The 20,905-nt window shown below is 49.1% G+C and overlaps 1 protein-coding gene across 1 annotated transcript in view; it reads right to left on the bottom strand.

Moving 5' to 3' along the window:
* Positions 1-9,695, bottom strand: part of prkcsh (PRKCSH beta subunit of glucosidase II) — a 59,292-nt gene extending 49,597 nt beyond the window's left edge. Inside the window, exons 1-3 of the mRNA XM_078429324.1 lie at positions 9,450-9,695; positions 7,536-7,652; positions 1,961-2,056 (exon numbers count right to left, since the gene is read on the bottom strand). Coding sequence (XP_078285450.1) covers positions 1,961-2,056; positions 7,536-7,652; positions 9,450-9,561 — 325 coding nt within the window. The 5' untranslated portion in view covers positions 9,562-9,695. The remainder of the gene's footprint in view (positions 1-1,960; positions 2,057-7,535; positions 7,653-9,449) is intronic.
* Between the last annotated feature and the right edge of the window lie 11,210 nt (positions 9,696-20,905).

Here is a 20,905-nt window from a genome sequence, read left to right as displayed (position 1 = left end):
CTAGGATCTCTGGCCACAAGAACATTTGGGAGATTGTTTGTATCTTCCTTAATGAAGACAGATCCAAAGTACCAGTTCAACTCGTCTGCCATTTCCTTGTTCCCCATAATAAATTCCCCTGCTTCTGTCTTCAAGGGACCCACATTTGCCTTCACTATTTTTTTTCCTCTTCACATACCTAAAGAAGCTTTTACTATCCTCCTTTATATTATTGGCGAGCTTACCCTCGTATCTCATCTTTTCTCCCTGTATTGCCTTATCTTCTTTTGCTCTTTAAAAGATTCCCAATCCTCTGGCTTCCCACTCTTCTTTGCTATGATATACTTCTTCTCTTTTATTTTTATGCTGTCCTTGACTGCCCTTGTCAGCCACGGATGCCTCTTACTCCCCTTAGAATCTTTCCTCCTCTTTGGGATAAATTGATCCTGCAACTTCTGCATTATTCCCAGGAATACCTGCCATTGCTGTTCCACCGTCTTCCCTGCTAGGGCCTCCTTCCAGTCAAATCTGGCCAGCTCCTGCCTCATGCCTCTGTAATCCCCTTTGCTATACTGTAATACTGACACTTCCGATTTTCCTTTCTCCCTCTCAATTTGTAGAGTAAAAATTATCATATTGTGATCATTGCATCCTAATGCCTCTTTTACCTTGAGTCCCCTTATCACATCAGGTTCATTACACAACACTAAATCCAGAATTGCCTTCTCCCTGGTAAGCTCCAGTACAAGCTGTTCTAAGAATCCATCTCAGAGGCACTCCACAACCTCTTTCCTGGGGTCCATTACCAACCTGATTTTCCAAGTCTACCTGCATGTTGAAATCTCCCATAACCACCGTAGCATTACATTTGCGACATGCCAATTTTAGCCAAGGCCAAGTCAGGGGTTTAGTTTAGAGATACAGTGCAGAAACAGGCCCTTTGGCCCACTGTCCACACATTAACACTATCCTACACACCACACCAAGGACAATTTACATTTTATACCAAGCTAATTAACCTACAAACCTGTACGTCTGTAGACTGTGGGATGAAACTGAAGGTCACTGAGAAAACTCATGCACACTCATGAACACGCCGTGAATCTCCTGCACACCCACGAACACGCCGTGAAACTTGCACACCCACGAACACGCCGTGAAGCTCCTGCACACCCACGAACATGCTGTGAATCTCTTGCACACTCATGAACACGCTGTGAATCTCTTGCACTCACGAACACGCTGTGAAACTCCTGCACACCCACGAACACGCCGTGAAGCTCCTGCACACCCACGAACACGCTGTGAAACTCTTGCACACCCACGAACACGCTGTGAAACTCTTGCACACCCACAAACACGCCGTGAAACTCCTGCACACCAGTGAGCACGTCATGAAGCAGGCGGCTCACAACTCTGCTGGCAGCAGCTCAACCAGCAGCTAAAGTTGTGGAAGTTGCCAGAACTACTTCATCCTGGAGTGAATAATGATCGAGGTGACCTGGACTCAGAGTGACCATCCAAACAGCTGGCTCAATGCCACATGGAGCAATGAAGGGAGAGGCTGATGCAAGATGGCGGTAAAATGAAAATAAATATATTCTTTCTGAGTTCTGTAACTAAATTCTATTTTAATGGGGAAAAAAGAGCAAAAAATCCTCGATTACAGGATGTCAGATCAGTTATTAGTTTATTGTCACGTGTACTGAGGTAAAGTGAAATGCTTTTTGTTGCGTGCTAACTAGTCAGCAGAAAGACAATACATGATTACAATCGAGCCGTCCACAGTGTACAGATACATGATACGGGAATAACATTCAGTGCCAGTAAACCCAGCAAAGTCTGATCAAGGGGCGTCCAAGGGGCACCAATGAGGTGGATAGTGGCTCAGGACTGCTCTCTGAGGTAGGATGGTTCAGTTTAGCCCATTCACAAGATCAAGTTGCTTCCAATACTGGCCAAGCCTGGCACGAGAACTTACCACAAATGCCGTCGTTCACGCGGGAGGAGGGAATGTACTCAGGTCTGTGGCCAGCATTTGAGCAGTGGTAGCTGCCGTTTGGACAGGCCGACGTTCCTGGCAAAAAGAAACAAGATCAGGCAATTCCGTGGCGACCTTCATGCATTCATCTCACCGAGCCTTCCCGTGAGCTCAGCAGAGGGGACAGACTGTGCAGGAGCTGGGCGCACAAAGACTGCTGGCTGAGTAAATGAGTGGCCACACCGTCATAAGGACAGAGTGCTGGAGTAACTCAGCGGGTCAGGCAGCATCTGTGGAGAACATGGATAGGTGACGTTTCACAGAGTGCTGGAGTAACTCAGTGGGTCAGGCAGCATCTGTGGAGAACATGGATATGGGACATTTTGTGCTGAGACCTTTCAGACGTTAAAAGGGTCTCAACCTGAAACATCACATCACTGTTCTCCAAGGATGCTGCCTGGCCTTCTGAGTTACTCCAGCACTTTGTCCATTTTGTGTTTTAACCAGCATCTGCAGTTCTTTGTTTCTACAGTCAAACAGTCATCAGAGGTTTTGCACATGAACAGCAGCTGTGCAAAGGTAAAGGGCTTCCATAAGAGAATATAAAACATCTGGGTAATTACATTTTGCTGAATAGAGCAAACCAAAATTTTTATTTGAGCAAAAAACAAAGTGCACGAGGAACTCATTGGGTCAGGCAGCATCAGTGGAGGAAATGGACAGACAATGTTTTGCATCATCTGTCCATGTTCTCCAGACATGTTGCATGACCCACTGAGTTAATCCAGCACTGTCTTTTTTTGTTTACAGTCACCCCCATTTCACATGGTGATAGTGCCACGGGACACGATGAAGTATATCTTGTTGCGTGCTAACTAGTCAGCAGAAAGACAATACATGATTACAATCGAGCCGTCCACAGTGTGCAGATACATGATACGGGAATAACGTATATGAAGTATAGTCAGAGTAGGAATAGGAGGATATTTCAGATGAATACGTGGCTTGAAAAATGGTGCAAGGGGGAGGGATTCAAATTTTTAGGACATTGGAACCAGTTCTGGGAGAGGTGGGACCAGTACAAACAGGACGGTCTGCACCTGAGCTGGAATGGAACCAATGTCCTAGGGGGGGTGTTTGCTAGTGCAGGGGGATGGGAGCAGGAACAGAGAGACAGAGGGGTGTAAAATGAGGGTAGAAGCAACAGATAGCAAGGTGAAAAGTAAAAGTGGTAGGCAGACAAATCCAGGGCAAAAATCAAAAAGGGCCACTTTTCAACATAATTGTATAAGGGGTAAGAGAGTTGTAAAAACAAGCCTGAAGGCTTTGTGTCTCAATGCAAGGAGTTTACGTAATAAGGTGGATGAATTAAATGTGGAGATAGTTATTAATGATTATGATATAGTTGGGATTACGGAGACATGGCTCCAGGGTGACCAAGGCTGGGAGCTCAACATCCAGGGATATTCTATATTCAGGCGGAATAGACAGAAAGGAAAAGGAGGTGGGGTAGCATTACTGGTTAGAGAGGAGATTAAAGCAGTGGAAAGGAAGGACATTAGCTTGGAGGAAGTGAAATCGATATGGGTAGAGCTACGAAACACTAAGGGGCAGAAAACGCTAGTGGGAGTTGTGTACAAGCCACCTAACAGCAGTAGTGAGGTTGGGGATGGCATCAGGCAGGAAATTAGAAATGCATGCACTAAAGGCGCAGCAGTTATAATGGGTGACTTCAATCTACATATAGATTGGGTGAACCAAACTGGCAGGGGTGCTGAGGAAGAGGATTTCTTGGAATGTTTGAGAGATGGTTTTCTAAACCAACATGTCGAGGAACCAACGAGAGAACAGGCCATTCTAGACTGGGTATTGAGTAATGAGAATGAGGAAGGGTTAGTTAGCAGTCTTGTTGTGCGAGGCCCCTTGGGCAAGAGTGATCATAATATGGTAGAGTTCTTCATTAGGATGGAGAGTGACAAAGTCGATACAGAAACAAGTGTTCTGAACTTAAAGAAAGGTAACTTTGAGGGTATGAGGCGTGAATTGTCCAAGATAGACTGGCGATTGATGCTGAAAGGGTTGACGGTGGACATGCAATGGAAGGTATTTAAAGGTCGCATGAATGAACTACAACAAGTGTTCATCCCAGTTTGGCAAAAGAACAAACCAGGAAAGGTAGTGCATCCGTGGCTAACAAGGGAAATCAAGGATAGTATTAAAAACAAAAGATGAAGCATACAGATTAGCCAGAAAAAGTAGCATACCAGAGGACTGGGAGAAATTCAGAGTCCAGCAGAGGAGGACAAAGGGCTTAATTAGGAAAGGGAAAATAGATTATGAGGGAAGACTGGCAAGGAACATAAAAACAGACTGCAAAAGCTTTTATGGATATGTCAAGAGAAAAAGATTAGTTAAGGCAAATGTAGGTCCCTTGCAGTCGGAAACAGGTGAATTGATCATAGGGAACAAGGAGATGGCAGACCAATTGAACAAATACTTTGGTTCTGTCTTCACTAAGGAAGACATAAACCGTCTGCCGGAAATAGCGGGGGACCGGTGGTCTAATGAGATGGAGGAACTGAGGGAAATCCAGGTTAGTCGGGAAGTGGTGTTAGGTAAATTAAATGGATTAAAGGCAGATAAATCCCCAGGGCCAGATAGGCTGCATCCCAGAGTGCTTAAGGAAGTAGCCTCAGAAATAGTGGATGCATCAGTGATAATTTTTCAAAACTCTTTAGATTCTGGAGTAGTTCCTGAGGACTGGAGGGTAGCTAATGTAACCCCACTTTTTAAAAAGGGAGGGAGAGAGAAAACGGGGAATTATAGACCAGTTAGCCTAACATCGGTAGTGGGGAAAATGCTAGTCAGTTATTAAAGATGTGATAGCATCACATTTGGAAAGTGGTGAAATCATCGAACAAAGTCAGCATGGATTTACCAAAGGCAAATCATGTCTGACGAATCTTATAGAATTTTTCGAGGATGTAACTAGTAGAGTGGATAAGGGAGAACCAGTCGATGTGTTATATCTGGACTTTCAGAAGGCCTTCGACAAGGTCCCACATAGGAGATTGGTGTACAAACTTAAAGCACACGGTATTGAGGGTTCAGTTTTGAGGTGGATAGAAAATTGGTTGGCGGACAGGAAGCAAAGAGTAGGAATAAACGGGTCCTTTTCGGAATGGCAGGCAGTGACTAGTGGGGTACCGCAAGGCTCAGTGCTGGAACCCTAGTTATTTACAGTGTATATTAATGATTTGGACGAGGGAATTGAATGCAACATCTCTAAGTTTGCGGATGACACGAAGCTGGGTGGCAGTGTTAGCTGCGAGGAGGATGCTAGGAGGCTGCAGAGTGACTTGGATAGATTAGGCGAGTGGGCAAATGCATGGCAGATGCAATATAATGTGGATAAATGTGAGGTTATCCACTTTGGCGGCAAGAACACGAAAGCAGAGTATTACCTGAATGGTGACCGATCGGGAGAAGGGGAGATGCAACGTGACCTGGGTGTCATGGTGCACCAGTCATTGAAAGCAAGCATGCAGGTGCAGCAGGCAGTGAAGAAAGCGAATGGTATGTTGGCATTCATAGCAAGAGGATTTGAGTTTAGGAGCAGGGAGGTTCTGCTGCAGTTGTACAGGGCCTTGGTGAGACCGCACCTGGAGTATTGTGTGCAGTTTTGGTCTCCTAACCTGAGGAAAGACGTTCTTGCCTTAGAGGGAGTACAGAGAAGGTTCACCAGATTAATCCCTGGGATGGCGGGACTTGCATATGAGGAAAGACTGGATAGACTGGGCTTGTACTCGCTGGAATTTAGAAGACTGAGGGGGGATCTTATAGAAACATATAAAATTCTTAAGAGGTTGGAGAGGCTAGATGCGGGAAGATTGTTCCCGATGTTGGGGGAGTCCAGAACCAGGGGTCACAGCTTAAGGATAAGGGGGAAGTCTTTTAGGACCGAGATGAGAAAACATTTCTTCACACAGAGAGTGGTGAGTCTGTGGAATTCTCTGCCACAGAAGGTAGTTGAGGCCAGTTCATTGGCTATATTTAAGAGGGAGTTAGATGTGGCCCTTTTTGCTAAAGGGATCAGGGGGTATGGAGAGAAGGCAGGTACAGGCTACTGAGCTGGATGATCAGCCATGATCATATTGAATGGCGGTGCAGGCTCAAAGGGCCGAATGGCCTACTCCTGCACCTATTTTCTATGTTTCTATGTTTCAATGTGAACACAGGATTGTGTCTCCACAAGGACTGTGGAGTGGCAATTCCACTACGACAAGATTCAAATTCGTTATTAATTACATTGCCCAGTTTAACAAAGGAACTTTTCAAATTATTTTAATGCACAGATTAAAATTTTAGTTTAAAGGCAGCTATGAAGGATGCTAGTTAAATTCCAAACAGATTTATCAATTGAATTGCAGACGCCAGCACTTTGTGTGGGAGCTAGCCTGTTCTCTGCACTCCACGCACACGGCACTGTGTAGCTCAGGAACCCCATTCCCCACTGTAAAACAGAGACAAGACTCACAGTTCTATCACACAACTATCAACAGCACCACATGAAACAGGCAGGTTTAATATCAGATACATTAACAAATCTGCAGGCAAATTAAATTTGCACTGAAAGTAAGCGACAGTCTTACATTCGGACTTCTGGCCAAAAATAAATCTGCAAACAACACTTGAAAGAACACCAGAAACAGGTTTAAAGATAGCACGTCTGGAAGGAGATCGAGACTATTCAAGTTGCAATTTTAAAAAAACTATTTTAAAATGACATGACGTGCCATGTTTACTTAAATGTGAATCTTAAGTTTCACATGTAGCCCAACTGCAAATTTTAGTGAAATTGTTTGCCCCAAACTCACTTAACTTAAACTGATCGAAGGTATTTATTCAGAAAATGCTGGAGTAACTCAGCAGGTCAGGCAGCATCTCAGGAGAGAAGGAATGGGTGACATTTCGGGTCGAGACCCTTCTTCAGACTGATGTCAGGAGGGCGGAACAAAGGAAGGATATCGGTGGAGACAGGAAGACAGTGGGAGATCTGGGAAGGGGAAGAGAGGGACAGAGGAACTATCTAAAGTTGGAGAAGTCAATGTTCATACCGCTGGGCTGCAAGCTGCCCAGGCGAAATATGAGGTGCTGTTCCAATTTCCGGTGGGCCTCACTATGACACTGGAGGAGGCCCATGACAGAAAGGTCAGACTGGGAGTGGGATTGAAGTGCTCAGCCACCGGGAGTCACCCATTCCTTCTTTCCAGAGATGCCACTTGTCCCACTGAGTTACTCCAGCTTTTTGTGTCAATCTCTGGAGAGAAGGAATGGGTGACGTTTCGGGTCGAGACCCTTCTTCAGACTCAAACTTCCCGCCCCGTTCCTGTCCCACTGAGTTACTCCGGCAGTTTGTGTCTTGTTTTAGGGTCAGTAATTGATGACCTAGGACACTTCAATTATCCACTGGACATGTTTTGTGAGCAAATGTCAGGCTGTGGGGCAGATTGTCAGCTGCTACCTGCAACAGTACGATGCGCCACTAGGAGGTGCCGCGAAAGGCAGCACTAACCTGGTTCATCTGAGCCATCCTTGCAGTCACAGAAATCATCGTTCACCTCGTGGAATGGAATAGTCTTGGAGCCGTCCAAACACGTAAATGGTATGTTCTCCTCATAAAAGTGTCGATCTACAAGGACAAAAAGAGTTATGGGTCAAAGTCCGTTCTTTTTACCACGTAAATAATGTTTCTGCAGCAGCTCCATTGTGAGAGTCGGGTTCAACGCTACTTTGTCACACGTGTCTGGGTATAGTGAAATACCTTTTGCGCATAAAGTTCAGTCAAAACATTACTATACACAGGCACAACATACTCAACTACAAGAAAGTAGGTAAAGAAGATTGAACACAGCACAAAAGGATTATCAAACTTCCAGCACCATTTTGCACAATTTAAATCCAAAGTTTAAAAAAATGTAGTCTTAACACGAGCATAAAGGCCCATTGTCCTGGCCAGGTATTTTTACTTTCCTTAAACCTATTGCTAAATATCTGCATTCAGCACAAAGGCAGGGAATTCCACAATTTGTTCAGGATAGGGAATTTTTAAGAATTGCCATTCTTCAGAGTAAAGGGGTTAGGTAGAGATTAGCGAGCAATAAGTTTGCGCCACTCACAAGAGTAAATGAGCACAAATGTTCAGCATTGTCACGTGTGAGAGCCCCCTGCAGCTTTCACAGCTCCACAAAAGCCCAAGTGCTGTTCCTCTTCAGCCTCCACAGCCTTCTGTGCAAAGGAATTCCACAGATTCACCACCCTCTGATATCAGTCAGTTCCTGCCAACTCATTTCCCAATACATGGCCCTCACGCACTTGGACTGTTGACATTGTGGAGTCTACAGTCCAACTGCAGCCCCACTAATAAATTCTGCCTCATTTACACTTTTTGCACCAAGAAAGTTGTAGTCAACATTGGGAAAGTTGTGGTCGTCCATTACGAGGAGCCTGGAGCTTTTGCATCTGTCCAGAGATCTCTTCCTCTATCTCTCACTGGGTGTTGAGAGGCCTATGGTACTCCCAAAGTGGTGGCACCTTTCTGACTATTTTTTTAACTGTAATGAATTCCAGATGTGCAGCACAGTGGGCAAGCTGGCAGCATTACATCAGATGCAATTTGAGGAAGGACATTATTGCTTTGGAGGGAGTGCAGCGTAGGTTCACCAGGTTAATTCCCGGGATGGCGGGACTGACATATGATGAAAGAATGGGTCAACTGGGCTTGTATTCACTGGAATTTAGTGGATGAGAGGGAATCTTATAGCAACATATAAAATTATTAAGGTAGGAAAATAACTGCAGGTGCTGCTACAAATCAAAGGTATCACAAAATGCTGGAGTAACTCAGCAGGTCAGGCAGCATCGAGGGGGGAATGGGTGACGTTTCGGGTCAAGACCCTTCTTCAGACTGAAATTATTAAGGGATTGGGCACGATAGATGCAGGAAACGTGTTCCTGGTGTTGTGGGAGCCCAGAACCAGGGGTCACACACAGTTTAAGAATAAGGGGTAGGCCATTTAGGACTGAGATGAGGAAAAACTTTTTCACCCAGAGAGTTGTGAATCTGTGGAATTCTCTACCACTGAAGGCCAATTCACTGGATGTTTTCAAGAGGGAGTTAGATGTCGCTCTTAGGGAGTCAGGGGATATGGGGAGAAAGTAGGAACGGGGTACTGATTGTGAATGATCAGCCATGATCACATTGAATGGCGGTGCGTACAGGCTCGAAGGGCCGAATGGCCTCCTCCTACACCTCTTGTCTGTCCATGCATGCATGCCCCATTGCATCAGTCACTGGCACCAATGCAGCCCACTTCCTGCAGGCAGCACTGTTGCATTCCACCCTCTGCACGGTTGCTAGGCACCGCGCCTTTATAATCAACACTAGTTGTAGCCAGGGCCACCAATGTAGGGCCCGGCGCGTACTCACTCTGCAGGGCCACGCCGCGGGGCCGCTTCACCTCCAGGGCGCCGGCGGCGGCGGCGGCGAGCAGCAGCAACAGGCCGAGGCCCAGGCTCCGGCCGCCCACTCTCACCGCCATCCGAGCAGCGAGGCGAGGCAAGGCAAGGCAAGGCAAGGCAACGCGGGCCGAGAGAGGGCGAGCGGGACGGGCAAGGCCTGAGGTGAGGGCTGGGCTGGGCGGGCGGGCAAGCGTGCGGCCCAGTCTAGTCCGGTCCCCCCCCCCCGGCCACAATGCGAGCTGACGCCCGAGCGCACAGGACCTCCCCCCCCCACGGCGCCGCCCACCCGCCGACTGAGCCGCCGCCGTCCGCACGCCGCGTCATACACACCGCCGTCGCGTCTGATTGGTCGCTGTCCCGCCGCCCCAGGCTGCAAGGCGCATGCGCTTCCTCCACTTGGCATTATGGGAAATGTAGTTCCAGGTGAGGCGCTCATTGAGGATGGACACATAGTGCTGGAGTAACTCAGTGAGGGTGGACACACAGTGTTGGAGTAACCCAGTAAGGATGGACACAGTGTTGGAGTAACTCAGTGAGGGTGGACACACAGTGTTGGAGTAACTCAGTAAGGATGGACACAGTGTTGGAGTAACTCAGTGAGGGTGGACACACAGTGTTGGAGTAACTCAGTAAGGATGGACACAGTGTTGGAGTAACTCAGTGAGGATGGACACAGTGCTGGAGTAACTCAGTGAGGATGGACACATAGTGCTGGAGTAACTCAGTGAGGAGGGACACAGTGTTGGAGTAACTCAGTGAGGATGGACACATAGTGCTGGAGTAACTCAGTGAGGATGGACGCACAGTGCTGGAGTAACTCAGTGAGGATGGACACATAGTGCTGGAGTAACTCAGTGAGGATGGACACATAGTGCTGGAGTAACTCAGTGAGGAGGGACACAGTGTTGGAGTAACTCAGTGAGGATGGACACATAGTGCTGGAGTAACTCAGTGAGGATGGACACAGTGCTGGAGTAACTCAGTGAGGATGGACACAGTGTTGGAGTAACTCAGTGAGGATGGACACATAGTGCTGGAGTAACTCAGTGAGGATGGACACACAGTGCTGGAGTAACTCAGTGAGGATGGACACAAGTGTTGGAGTAACTCAGTGAGGATGGACACAGTGTTGGAGTAACTCAGTGAGGATGGACACATAGTGCTGGAGTAACTCAGTGAGGATGGACACAGTGCTGGAGTAACTCAGTGAAGATAGACATAAAATGCTGCCCATTCCTTCTCGCCAGAGGTGCCACCTGTCCTGCTGAGTTACACCAGCTTTTTTTGTCTGCAGTTTCTTCTTACACATAAAACGCTGAAGTAACTCATTCAACTCAAGGTGGGGTGTGTGTGGGGGCGGTGTGTGTGGGGTGTGTGTGTGTGTGGGTGTGTGTGTGTGTGTGGGTGTGTGTGTGTGGGGTTTGGGGGGGGTGTGTGGGGGGGTTTGGGGGGGGGGTGTGTGGGGTGTGTGTGTATGGGAGGTGTGTGTGTGTGTGTTGGGGTGTGTGTGTGTGGTGTATGTGTGTGTGGGGTGTGTGTGTGGGGTGTGTGTGTGGGGGGGGGGTGTGTGGGGTGTGTGTGGGGTGTGGAGTGTGTGGGGTGGTGTGTGTGTGGGGTGTGTGTGGGGGGGGAGTGTGGGGGTGTGTGGGGGGGTTTGGGGGGGGTGTGGGGGGGTTTGAGGGGTGTGTGTGTATGGGAGGTGTGTGTGTGTGTGGGGGGAGTGTTTGTGGGGTGGGTGTGTGGGGTGTGTGTATGGAAGGTGTGTGTGTGTGTGGTGTATGTGTGTGTGTGTGGTGTATGTGTGTGTGGTGTATGTGTGTGTGTGTGGTGTATGTGTGTGTGGGGTGGGGGGGGGGTGTGTTTTAGACAATTCCTTCTCAGGCTCACTGTCATCATTTTAACTGTCCGGATTGCACGGGCGGCCACACAAATGCAGAGGGTTGTTGTTGTGTCAATCCTGCGCGGGAAATTGTTGCTTTTGAACCAGGAAGTGGCGGGCGGGCGATGGCGGCGCTGCTGCTGCAGGTCCTCGGCTCCTCCGGCACCGCCGGCGGCTCTCACATTACCGGCGGCTCCAGTAGCACCGGGGGTCCCGGTATTACTGGGGGTCCGGGTTTTACTGGGGGTCTGGGTATTACAGGGGGTCCCGGTGTTACTGGGGGTCCGGGTGTTACTGGGGGTCCCGGTGTTACTGGGGGTCCGGGTGTTACTGGGGGTCTGGGTGTTACTGGGGGTCCGGGTGTTACTGGGGGTCCCGGTGTTACTGGGGGTCCGGTTATTACTGGGGGTCCCGGTGTTACTGGGGGTCCGGGTATTACTGGGGGTCCGTGTGTTACTGGGGGTCCCGGTGTTACTGGGGGTCCGGGTGTTACTGGGGGTCCGGGTGTTACTGGGGGTCCGGGTGTTACTGGGGGTCCCGGTGTTACAGGGGGTCCGGGTATTACTGGGGGTCCCGGTGTTACTGGGGGTCCGGGTATTACAGGGGGTCCGGGTATTACTGGGGGTCTGGGTATTACTGGGGGTCCCGGTGTTACTGAGGGTCCGGGTGTTACTGGGGGTCCGGGTGTTACTGGGGGTCCGGGTGTTACTGGGGGTCCGGGTGTTACTGGGGGTCCGGGTATTACTGGGGGTCCCGGTGTTACTGGGGGTCCCGGTGTTACTGGGGGTCCGGGTATTACAGGGGGTCCGGGTATTACTGGGGGTCTGGGTGTTACTGGGGGTCCGGGTGTTACTGGGGGTCCCGGTGTTACTGGGGGTCCGGGTATTACTGGGGGTCCCGGTGTTACTGGGGGTCCGGGTATTACAGGGGGTCCGGGTATTACTGGGGGTCTGGGTATTACTGGGGGTCCCGGTGTTACTGGGGGTCCGGGCATTACTGGGGGTCCCGGTGTTACTGGGGGTCTGGGTATTACTGGGGGTCTGGGTATTACCGGGGGTCCCGGAGCTGGCGGCGACCCCGGGCTGGGGTGGGGGGGTGTCCGGGCCGCCAGCAGTTGCCTGGTGCTGGGCCGGCGCTCGGTTGCTCGGACATCACTGCTGTTCCAGGCGGCGGCGGCAGTGGCCGGACAGCGGGGGGGACGGGTGCTATTCCTGGCCCCTCGGCCCATCCAGGCGCTGCCCGCCGCGCTGCTGCCTCTGGAGCCGCGCTGCCTGCGGCGGGTGGAGCTGGTGTACCCGCAGTCGGTGCGGGACGTCCTACACACGCTGGCCTCTCTGCACCAGAGCCCCGGACCCCCGCCCTCTCTCCTGCTGCTCGACGGGGCGGACGAGATGCTGGCGGGGTGCGGCGGGCGGGACGTGGCCGGTAAAGCGGCTCTCCTCGCCGCCCTGCTCCGGGACTGCGCCGCCTGGGCGACCCAGACTCTGGGAGCCGCCGCACCATGCCAGCTCATTGTAGCCCTGCAGGTACATCAGATCGGTACATCAGATCGGTCCGTCCATCCATCCATCTCCCTCTGCCCCAGCACCATGCTCACAAGCGAGGGATATCTAGTGGGATTCTCTGCCACAGAAGGCAGTGGGGGCCAATTCACTGGAAGAGAGAGTTAGATTTAGCTCTTGGGGCTAAAGGAATCAAGGGATATGAGGAGAAAGCTGGAACCGCTACTGATTTTAGATGTGTGGGAAAGAACTGCAGATGCTGGTTTAAATCGAAGGTAGACACAAAATGCTGGAGTAACTCAGCGGGGACAGGCAGCATCTCTGGAGAGAAGGAATGGGTGACGTCTAAAGAAGGGTCTCGACCCGAAATGTTGCCTATTGCCTCTCTCCAGAGATGCTGCCTGTCCCGCTGAGTTACTCCAGCATTTTGTATCTACTGATTTTAGATGAGCAGCCATGATCATATTGAATGGTGGTGCTGGCTGGGGAGGGTGAACTTTATAACTTTGTCACGCCCTTATGTGGCATACCTTACTCTGCAAGCAAATAATTTCACTGTGACTTGCCACATATGACAATAAAGTCTTCATTCATTCAGAATTAAGCCATTTGGCCCATCAAGTCTACTCCACCATTGAATTGTGGCTGATCTATGTATCCCTCCTAACCCCATTCTCCCCATAACCCCTGACACCCGTACTAATCAAGAATCTAGTTGGTTTAGTGTACTGTCACGTGTACCGAGGTACAGTGAAAAGCTTTTGTTGCGTGCTAACCAGTCAGCAGAAAGACAATACATGATTACAATCGAGTCATCCATAGTGTACAGATACATCTATCTCTGCCTTAAAAATATCCATTGACTTGGCCTCCACAGCCTTCTGTGGCAATGAGTTCCACAGATTCATCACCCTCTGACTAAAGAAATTGCTCATCTCCTTCCTAAAGGAACGTCCTTTAATTCTGAGGCTGTGACATCTGGTCCTAGACTCTCCCACTAGTGGAAACATCCTCTCCACATCCACTCTATCCAGGCCGCTCACTATTTGTGCGGTGTGTTGTCACACTTGACACGTATGTTCACAGTGACACAGATGAAGTGAAGTCTTTCTATCGAGGGTAGAGGATTCTAAAACTAGAGGGTGCAGGCTTAAGGTGAGAGGGGATAGATTTAGGCTTTAGAGACACAGCATGGAAACGGGCCCTTCGATCCACCGATTAACCTGTACACTAACACTATCCTATACATTACGGACAATTTACAGAGCCAATTAACCTACACATCCACACGCCTTTGGGAATGGGGGGGAACCAGAGCACCTGGAGGAAACCCACGCCATCACAGGGAGAATGCGCTTACTCCACACAGACAGTACCCGAGGTCAGGATCGAACCCAGGTCTCTGGCACTCTGAGGCAGCAGTTATACCCACCGCCCCGCTGTTCTGCTCCACTGTGCCTTCCCTAAATGCACTTCTGCACCAAATTCCATCGATCCCAGTTTATTATTGTCACATGAATGGCAAGTTGTTGCACGGTATATTTATGGTCATGATGACATGGATAAAGTGAACACTCACAGTCTTTCCTGACGTTGAGGATTCTAAAACTAGAGGGCACAGGCTTAGGGGAGAGGGGAGAGATTTAAGAGGGACCCCAGGTCACTTAGCGGGTGGTCCATATCTGGAACGAGCTGCCAGAGGAAGCTATAGAAGTGGCTACAATTACAATCTCTAATAGGTTTAAGATAAGTGGGCAAATATGGGTAGGAAGGGATATGAGCCAAATGCAGACAAATGGGACAATGCGCCAACAGTTAGCATGGACAAGATGGGCCAAATGGCCTGTAGCCATGCTGAACAGTTCTAAGACTCTATGTGCTGAAATACAGAGAGGAAACCTTGCATTCTACCAGTCAGGTCAGACCGTACATGACAGAACAGGTAGTGCTCAGAGCACAACAAAGTGCTGGGGGAATTCAGTGGAGGCAGAGGGACGGTCGAACCTGCTACACCCACCATCCCCACAGATGCTGCCCGACCCACTGAGTACCTCCAGCTGTTTGTGTTTCACTGCGGTTTACAGCGTCTGCAGACTTGTGTGACTGCGGCTCACAAACCACACATCGAACCTTGACCGCTCCTGGCTGGTCCGGTGAATCGTTTACTCATCGACCCCCTCGCTCACTGCTCTTTCCATTTGGGCATCGGTCAATAACGCATTTTCACTTCTAACCCCCCCCCCCAGACACAGACTGAGAGGGAGAGCACGGCAGACCTTGGCGTTCAGGTGATGGAGCGATACTTCCCAGTGAGGTGCAGGGTGAGCGAGCAGCAAAGTGCGGTGGCTGGTGCTCAGAGATTCCGCGTTTCGTTCTCTGGATTGGAGAAGATGGAGACCGGAGACACGAGCGCCCCTCGCATTGCGGACAACCACACCTGGGAACTGCTCTGTGATGCCGACAACATCTCACACATCCGTCGTGTGACAGAGGAAGAGAGGGAGGGTGAAGTGGCCCCGGATACGTGAGGACCACAGGAAGGAACAGATGAATGATTTATGGCACACGTCAAAGACAAAAACATTTAGGAACTGTGTAGGAAGGAACTGCAGATGCTGGTTTAAACCGAAGACAGACATAAAATGCTGGAGTAACTCAGCAGGTCAGGCAGCATCTCTGGAGAGAAGGAATGGGTGACGTTTCGGGTCGAGAAGAAGGGTCTCGACCCGAAACATTGCCCATTCCTTTTCTCCAGAGATGCTGCCTGTTCCACTGAGTTACTCCAGTTTTTTTGTGTCTAACATTTGGGAACTCATTGGATCAGAATGAAGAAAGTCCCGAACTGAAACGTCTGACCATACCCTCCACAGATGCTGTCTGACTCGCTGAGAAACTCCAGCACTTTGTATTCAGCTGCAAATCACAACAGATGAACTTATTTTTCTACTCCACCAGTCATTCTCAACTTTAATTATAGACCTTGAGTTAAGAGCTATTTGTTTTATAATTACTCTCCCACTTCCAACTCTACCACAAACCCTGTTTGAAAACACAGGCTCTGAATCCTTACTTTGGAGATGATTAATTTGCTTTGAAGCCCACTGGTGTTTAATTCCAGGTTGTTGTTTCTTTCTAAAACCAATATAGATGGGGACAGGACTGTGCCTTCCCAGGAGAGGAGAAGGATCATTGGAGGATGGTCTGGTTTGGAAGTGTCAAAGACTAGGATCAGATTGGTCAACATTCAGATCAAATTGATACTAGAAACATAGAAAATAGGTGCAGGAGGAGGCCATTCAGCCCTTCGAGCCAGCACCGCCATTCAATGTGATCATGGCTGATCATCCAGAATCAGTACCCCGTTCCTGCTTTGTCCCCATATCTCTTGATTCTGTTAGCCCTTGATGTAGGAAATACTCTAATACACTCAGCATTCTAGCAAAATGTACGTTAACACAAGCGAGTCCACAATGAAGATACTGAATGTATCAATTCCCTAGGAGACCTCTACTTGCTGTTGCCACATGGACAGGCACAAGGATACCATTGGTTAGATACTGACACCAGGTCTGGTATCAGTGGTCAAAGGGGAATGTTCAAAATGGGGGGGGGGATCTTCACAAAGGGGGGGTTGTTCACAAAGGGGGGATCTTCACAAAGGGGGGATACTCACAAAGGGGGGATATTCACAAAGGAGACACCGGTTACTCGTCTCGTGAGGTTTAAAAGAAACCAAATTAGTTCTTTTTCCAATTGCAAGGAAGAGTTGTTTCTGATGTTACTCGTTAACACTACAGTGTAATAAAAACAGCTATTTTGTTCCCTTATTTGCATGTTTCTCTCCCGATGAACGTCCATCACACTTCCCTACCTGTCTGCTCTCTCAGGTCTAACAAACAACATTATAAAATAAAATGCAATTACACGTGATTTAAAACATCTGAAAACGCCACTAATAAAAAGCATTAGAATAAAGTACAATATAAGGAGTGACTTGGGAGAACTGGCCATTGCCATGGGGTTGTGACCTGCCTCAGGTGAAGAGGGAGGCGAGGTTGGACAGACAGCCCTGGAGGGGACGAGAGGAGGGGAAGGGTGATCATACCATGGTACATAAGTGACCATATCACCCCCGTCCTTTACAAACTCCACTGGCTCCCCATCCCCCAGAGAATCCAGTACAAAATCCTCCTCATGACCTACAAAGCCCTCCATAACCTGGCCCCATCCTACCTGACCGACCTCCTCCACAGGCACACTCCCACCTGCACCCTCCGCTCTGCTGCTGCCAATCTCCTATCCCCCCACATCCGGACCAAACTCAGATCCTGGGGGGACAGGGCTTTCTCCATCGCTGCTCCCACCCTATGGAACTCACTACAAATCATTCAAATGAAAAAGCCTAAGCCCAAAGGTCGGCCGTGGCTCAATGACACCACCAAAGCCCTAAGAAGGGAGTGCAGAAAATCAGAAAGGAGATGGAAATGTGACAAGCTTCAAATTTCCTTCGAAATTCTGAGAAACAATCTTCTCAAATACCAGGAAGCAGTAAAGTCTGCTAGAGCACAATACTTCTCCGACCTTATTTCCAAAAACTCTCATAACTCCAAGGTCCTATTTAGAACAATTACCTCTGTCATATGTCCCGCCCCCAGTACCAGCTTAGTTGGGTCCCCTGCCAAGTGCGAAGAATTCGCTAAATTTTTCACCAACAAAGTTGAGAATATTAGAATGAACATTTCCCCTCCCACCCGTGACCTAGCTGTCTCACTAGTCTGTTCATCTAAATTGGACTGCTTCCAACCCGTCACTCTATCCTCCCTTGCAAAGCTTATCTCCGCTATGAAACCTGCAACCTGCCCCCTTGATCCTGCCCCCACTGCCCTTCTGAAGGATGTCATTGCAATAGCTGGTCCCAGCATCCTCTCTATTATCAACAGTTCTCTGGCCACTGGCACTGTTCCAACCAGTTTCAAGCACGCGGTGGTCCAGCCCCTACTGAAAAAACCTAACCTAGACCCCACCTTGCCTAGCAACTACAGACCCATTTCCAAACTGCCATTCCTGTCAAAAGTCCTTGAAAAGGCAATCCTTAACCAATTAGTGCCCTACCTGCACCAAAACACCATCCTGGAAAGTTTCCAGTCAGGTTTCAGAGCCCACCACAGCACAGTCTGCCTTGTTGAAGGTACACAACGACCTGCTTCTCGCCATCGACACCGGCGACTGTGCAATCCTGCTCCTTCTCGACCTCAGCGCAGCATTCGATACAGTGGACCACACCATCCTTATTGACCGTCTCCGGTACGCGGTTGGCATTGATGGCACTGCCCTGAGCTGGTTCGCTTCGTACCTCAAAGATAGGAGTTTCGCCATCAACATAGGCAGTTATTCCTCTGCTCCAGCTAGCCTCTCCTGCGGAGTTCCACAAGGCTCAATCCTAGGCCCCATTCTCTTTTCTCTATACATGCTCCCCCTTGGCCAAATCATTCAAAGGCACGGCATTTCTTTCCACTGCTATGCCGATGACACTCAGCTTTACCTCCCCCTGAAACCCAACAACCAGTCAAATTTAAACAGCCTCTCACACTGCCTTGAGGACATAAAATGTTGGATGGCACAGAACTTCCTCCAATTAAATGAGAGCAAGTCTGAGGTCATCCTATTCGGCCCCCCCGACTCCATCAAATTGATAACAGGCAGTCTTGGAAGCCTATCCTGCCTAGTCAAACCGCATGTCAAAAACCTCGGCATGATATTTGACTCTGCATTAAAATTTGATAAGCAAGTCAACGCTGTGGTAAAAGCCAGCTTCTTCCAACTTCGAACCATAGCTAAAATCAAACCTTTCCTCAAATTCGACGACACAGAAAAAATCATTCACGCTTTCATTTCCTCCCGCCTAGACTACTGCAACTCCCTATACACTGGGATCAGCCAATCTTCCCTGTCCCGCCTGCAACTGGTCCAAAACGCCGCAGCGAGACTCCTGACGGGTACCCGTAAAAGGGACCACATCACCCCGATTCTGGCCTCTCTCCACTGGCTCCCTGTACGGTACAGAATCAACTTCAAGCTCCTCCTATTCACGTATAAAGCCCTAAATGGACACTCCCCCCCCTACATCAAAAAGCTTCTAACCCCCCTCCCTAACTCCAGGTCCCTCAGATCGGCCGACTTGGGGCTATTCACTATCCCACGGTCTAGGCTTAAACTCAGGGGTGACCGCGCTTTTGCGGTTGCAGCTCCTAGACTGTGGAACAGCATCCCTCTCCCGATCAGAACTGCCCCCTCCATCGACTCCTTTAAGTCCAGGCTCAAAACATATTTCTACTCCCTAGCGTTTGAGGCTCATTGAGGAGGCACTGTGAACTGTTTGCGTGCTACTGTATGTTTTCATTTTTTTTTTCTATTGGAACCTAATCAAATGTACAGCACTTTGGTCAACGTGGGTTGTTTTTAAATGTGCTATACAAATAAAATTGACTTGACTTGACTTGACTACCCCAAACCGTCAGAGACTCCTCCACACTCACCACATTCAAAACATCACTGAAGTCTCACCTGTTCAGTACTGCCTTCAACCACTGAAGGTCACCTCACCTTCTGTCTCCTTTCTCTGTTCGTTTATTATTTATCAATTTATTCACTTCCCTATGTTCTCTAAATCCCTGTAAAGCGTCTTTGAGTATATGAAAAGCGCTATATAAATGTAATGCATTATTATTATTATTATTATTATTATTATTATAAGAACCGAGATGAGAAAACATTTCTTCACACAGAGTGGTGAGTCTGTGGAATTCTCTGCCACAGAAGGTAGTTGAGGCCAGTTCATTGGCTATATTTAAGAGGGAGTTAGATGTGGCCCTTGTGGCTAAAGGGATCAGGGGGTATGGAGAGAAGGCAGGTACGGGATACTGAGTTGGATGATCAGCCATGATCATATTGAATGGCGGTGCAGGCTCGAAGGGCCGAATGGCCTACTCCTGCACCTATTTTCTATGTTTCTATGGTCTCTGCACCAGGACGGTACTCCAGTGCTGAGCCCAGCTGTGACGACAGTCGTACATCTCGACATTCAAGAAACATTTGGACAGGTACATGGACAGGACTGGGTTAGAGGGATATGGCCCAAACGCGGACAGGTGGGCCTAGTGTAGATGGGGCATCTTGGTCGGCATGGGCGAGTTGGGCCGGTTTCCGTGCTGGATGACACAATGACTATATGGCAGTGGGAGGAAACCGGAGCACCCAGAAGAAACCCACGTGGTCACAGGGAGAACATGCAAACCCCACACAGACAGCACCCGAGGTCAGGATCGAACTTGGGTCTCCGGCGCTCTGAGGCAGCAGCTCCATCCACTGTGCCGTCTAAAGTCTACAATCCTTACTTGGTTTGGCCGATACTTGACACCAGGCTCCCCTGTGCCTTTTATTCTTAGATACCGAGGCAAAAGTCCAGCAAGTCCTTCACTTCAAGATCCTGAACAACCAGTACATAAATAAGGAATCGTTAACTGCAGTAAAGGCACCACGTACATACATGCTGTTTTTCAAATGGCTTATCTCCATCTACAATAACACTGCTATGTCCTCGGCAGATAACAGCATCACTCCAGTATTCCTGACAGACGTGTACACAGGAACGTACAGAGGTCTCACTGATGTAGGGCTTTAAAATGGGCACTCGTTATTTCTGTGTTGTGTTCCAGGGATTTTGCCACCACATTGGTTCATGAGCGTTGGGAATTTCTGCCGTGCAAGAACTCACGGAGGAAATGTTTCTTCTTCAACGGCAGGGTTCCTCAGAGAGCTGGTCTCTCTCCCGCCACCAGCCTTGCCGTTAGAAGTGACCTTCCATCATCGCCGTGACACATTTGACCCAGTCCATCACACAGGAGGCGAGCAAGTGCAGAACTACGAGGGAGATAAGCAGGAAGAGCGTCTGCTGGGATGTGGGAGGAGGAGATAACCCTATCGTGCACGTGAGCACATTGCATCTGAACACATACCCAGATGTGGCCTCACAACTGTGTCTAT

This window comes from Rhinoraja longicauda, chromosome 37, assembly GCF_053455715.1.
Source record: "Rhinoraja longicauda isolate Sanriku21f chromosome 37, sRhiLon1.1, whole genome shotgun sequence".
Lineage (NCBI taxonomy): Eukaryota > Metazoa > Chordata > Chondrichthyes > Rajiformes > Arhynchobatidae > Rhinoraja > Rhinoraja longicauda.
Note: the sequence above shows the minus strand (reverse complement) of the source record. Positions and strands in the feature narration are given on the sequence as shown.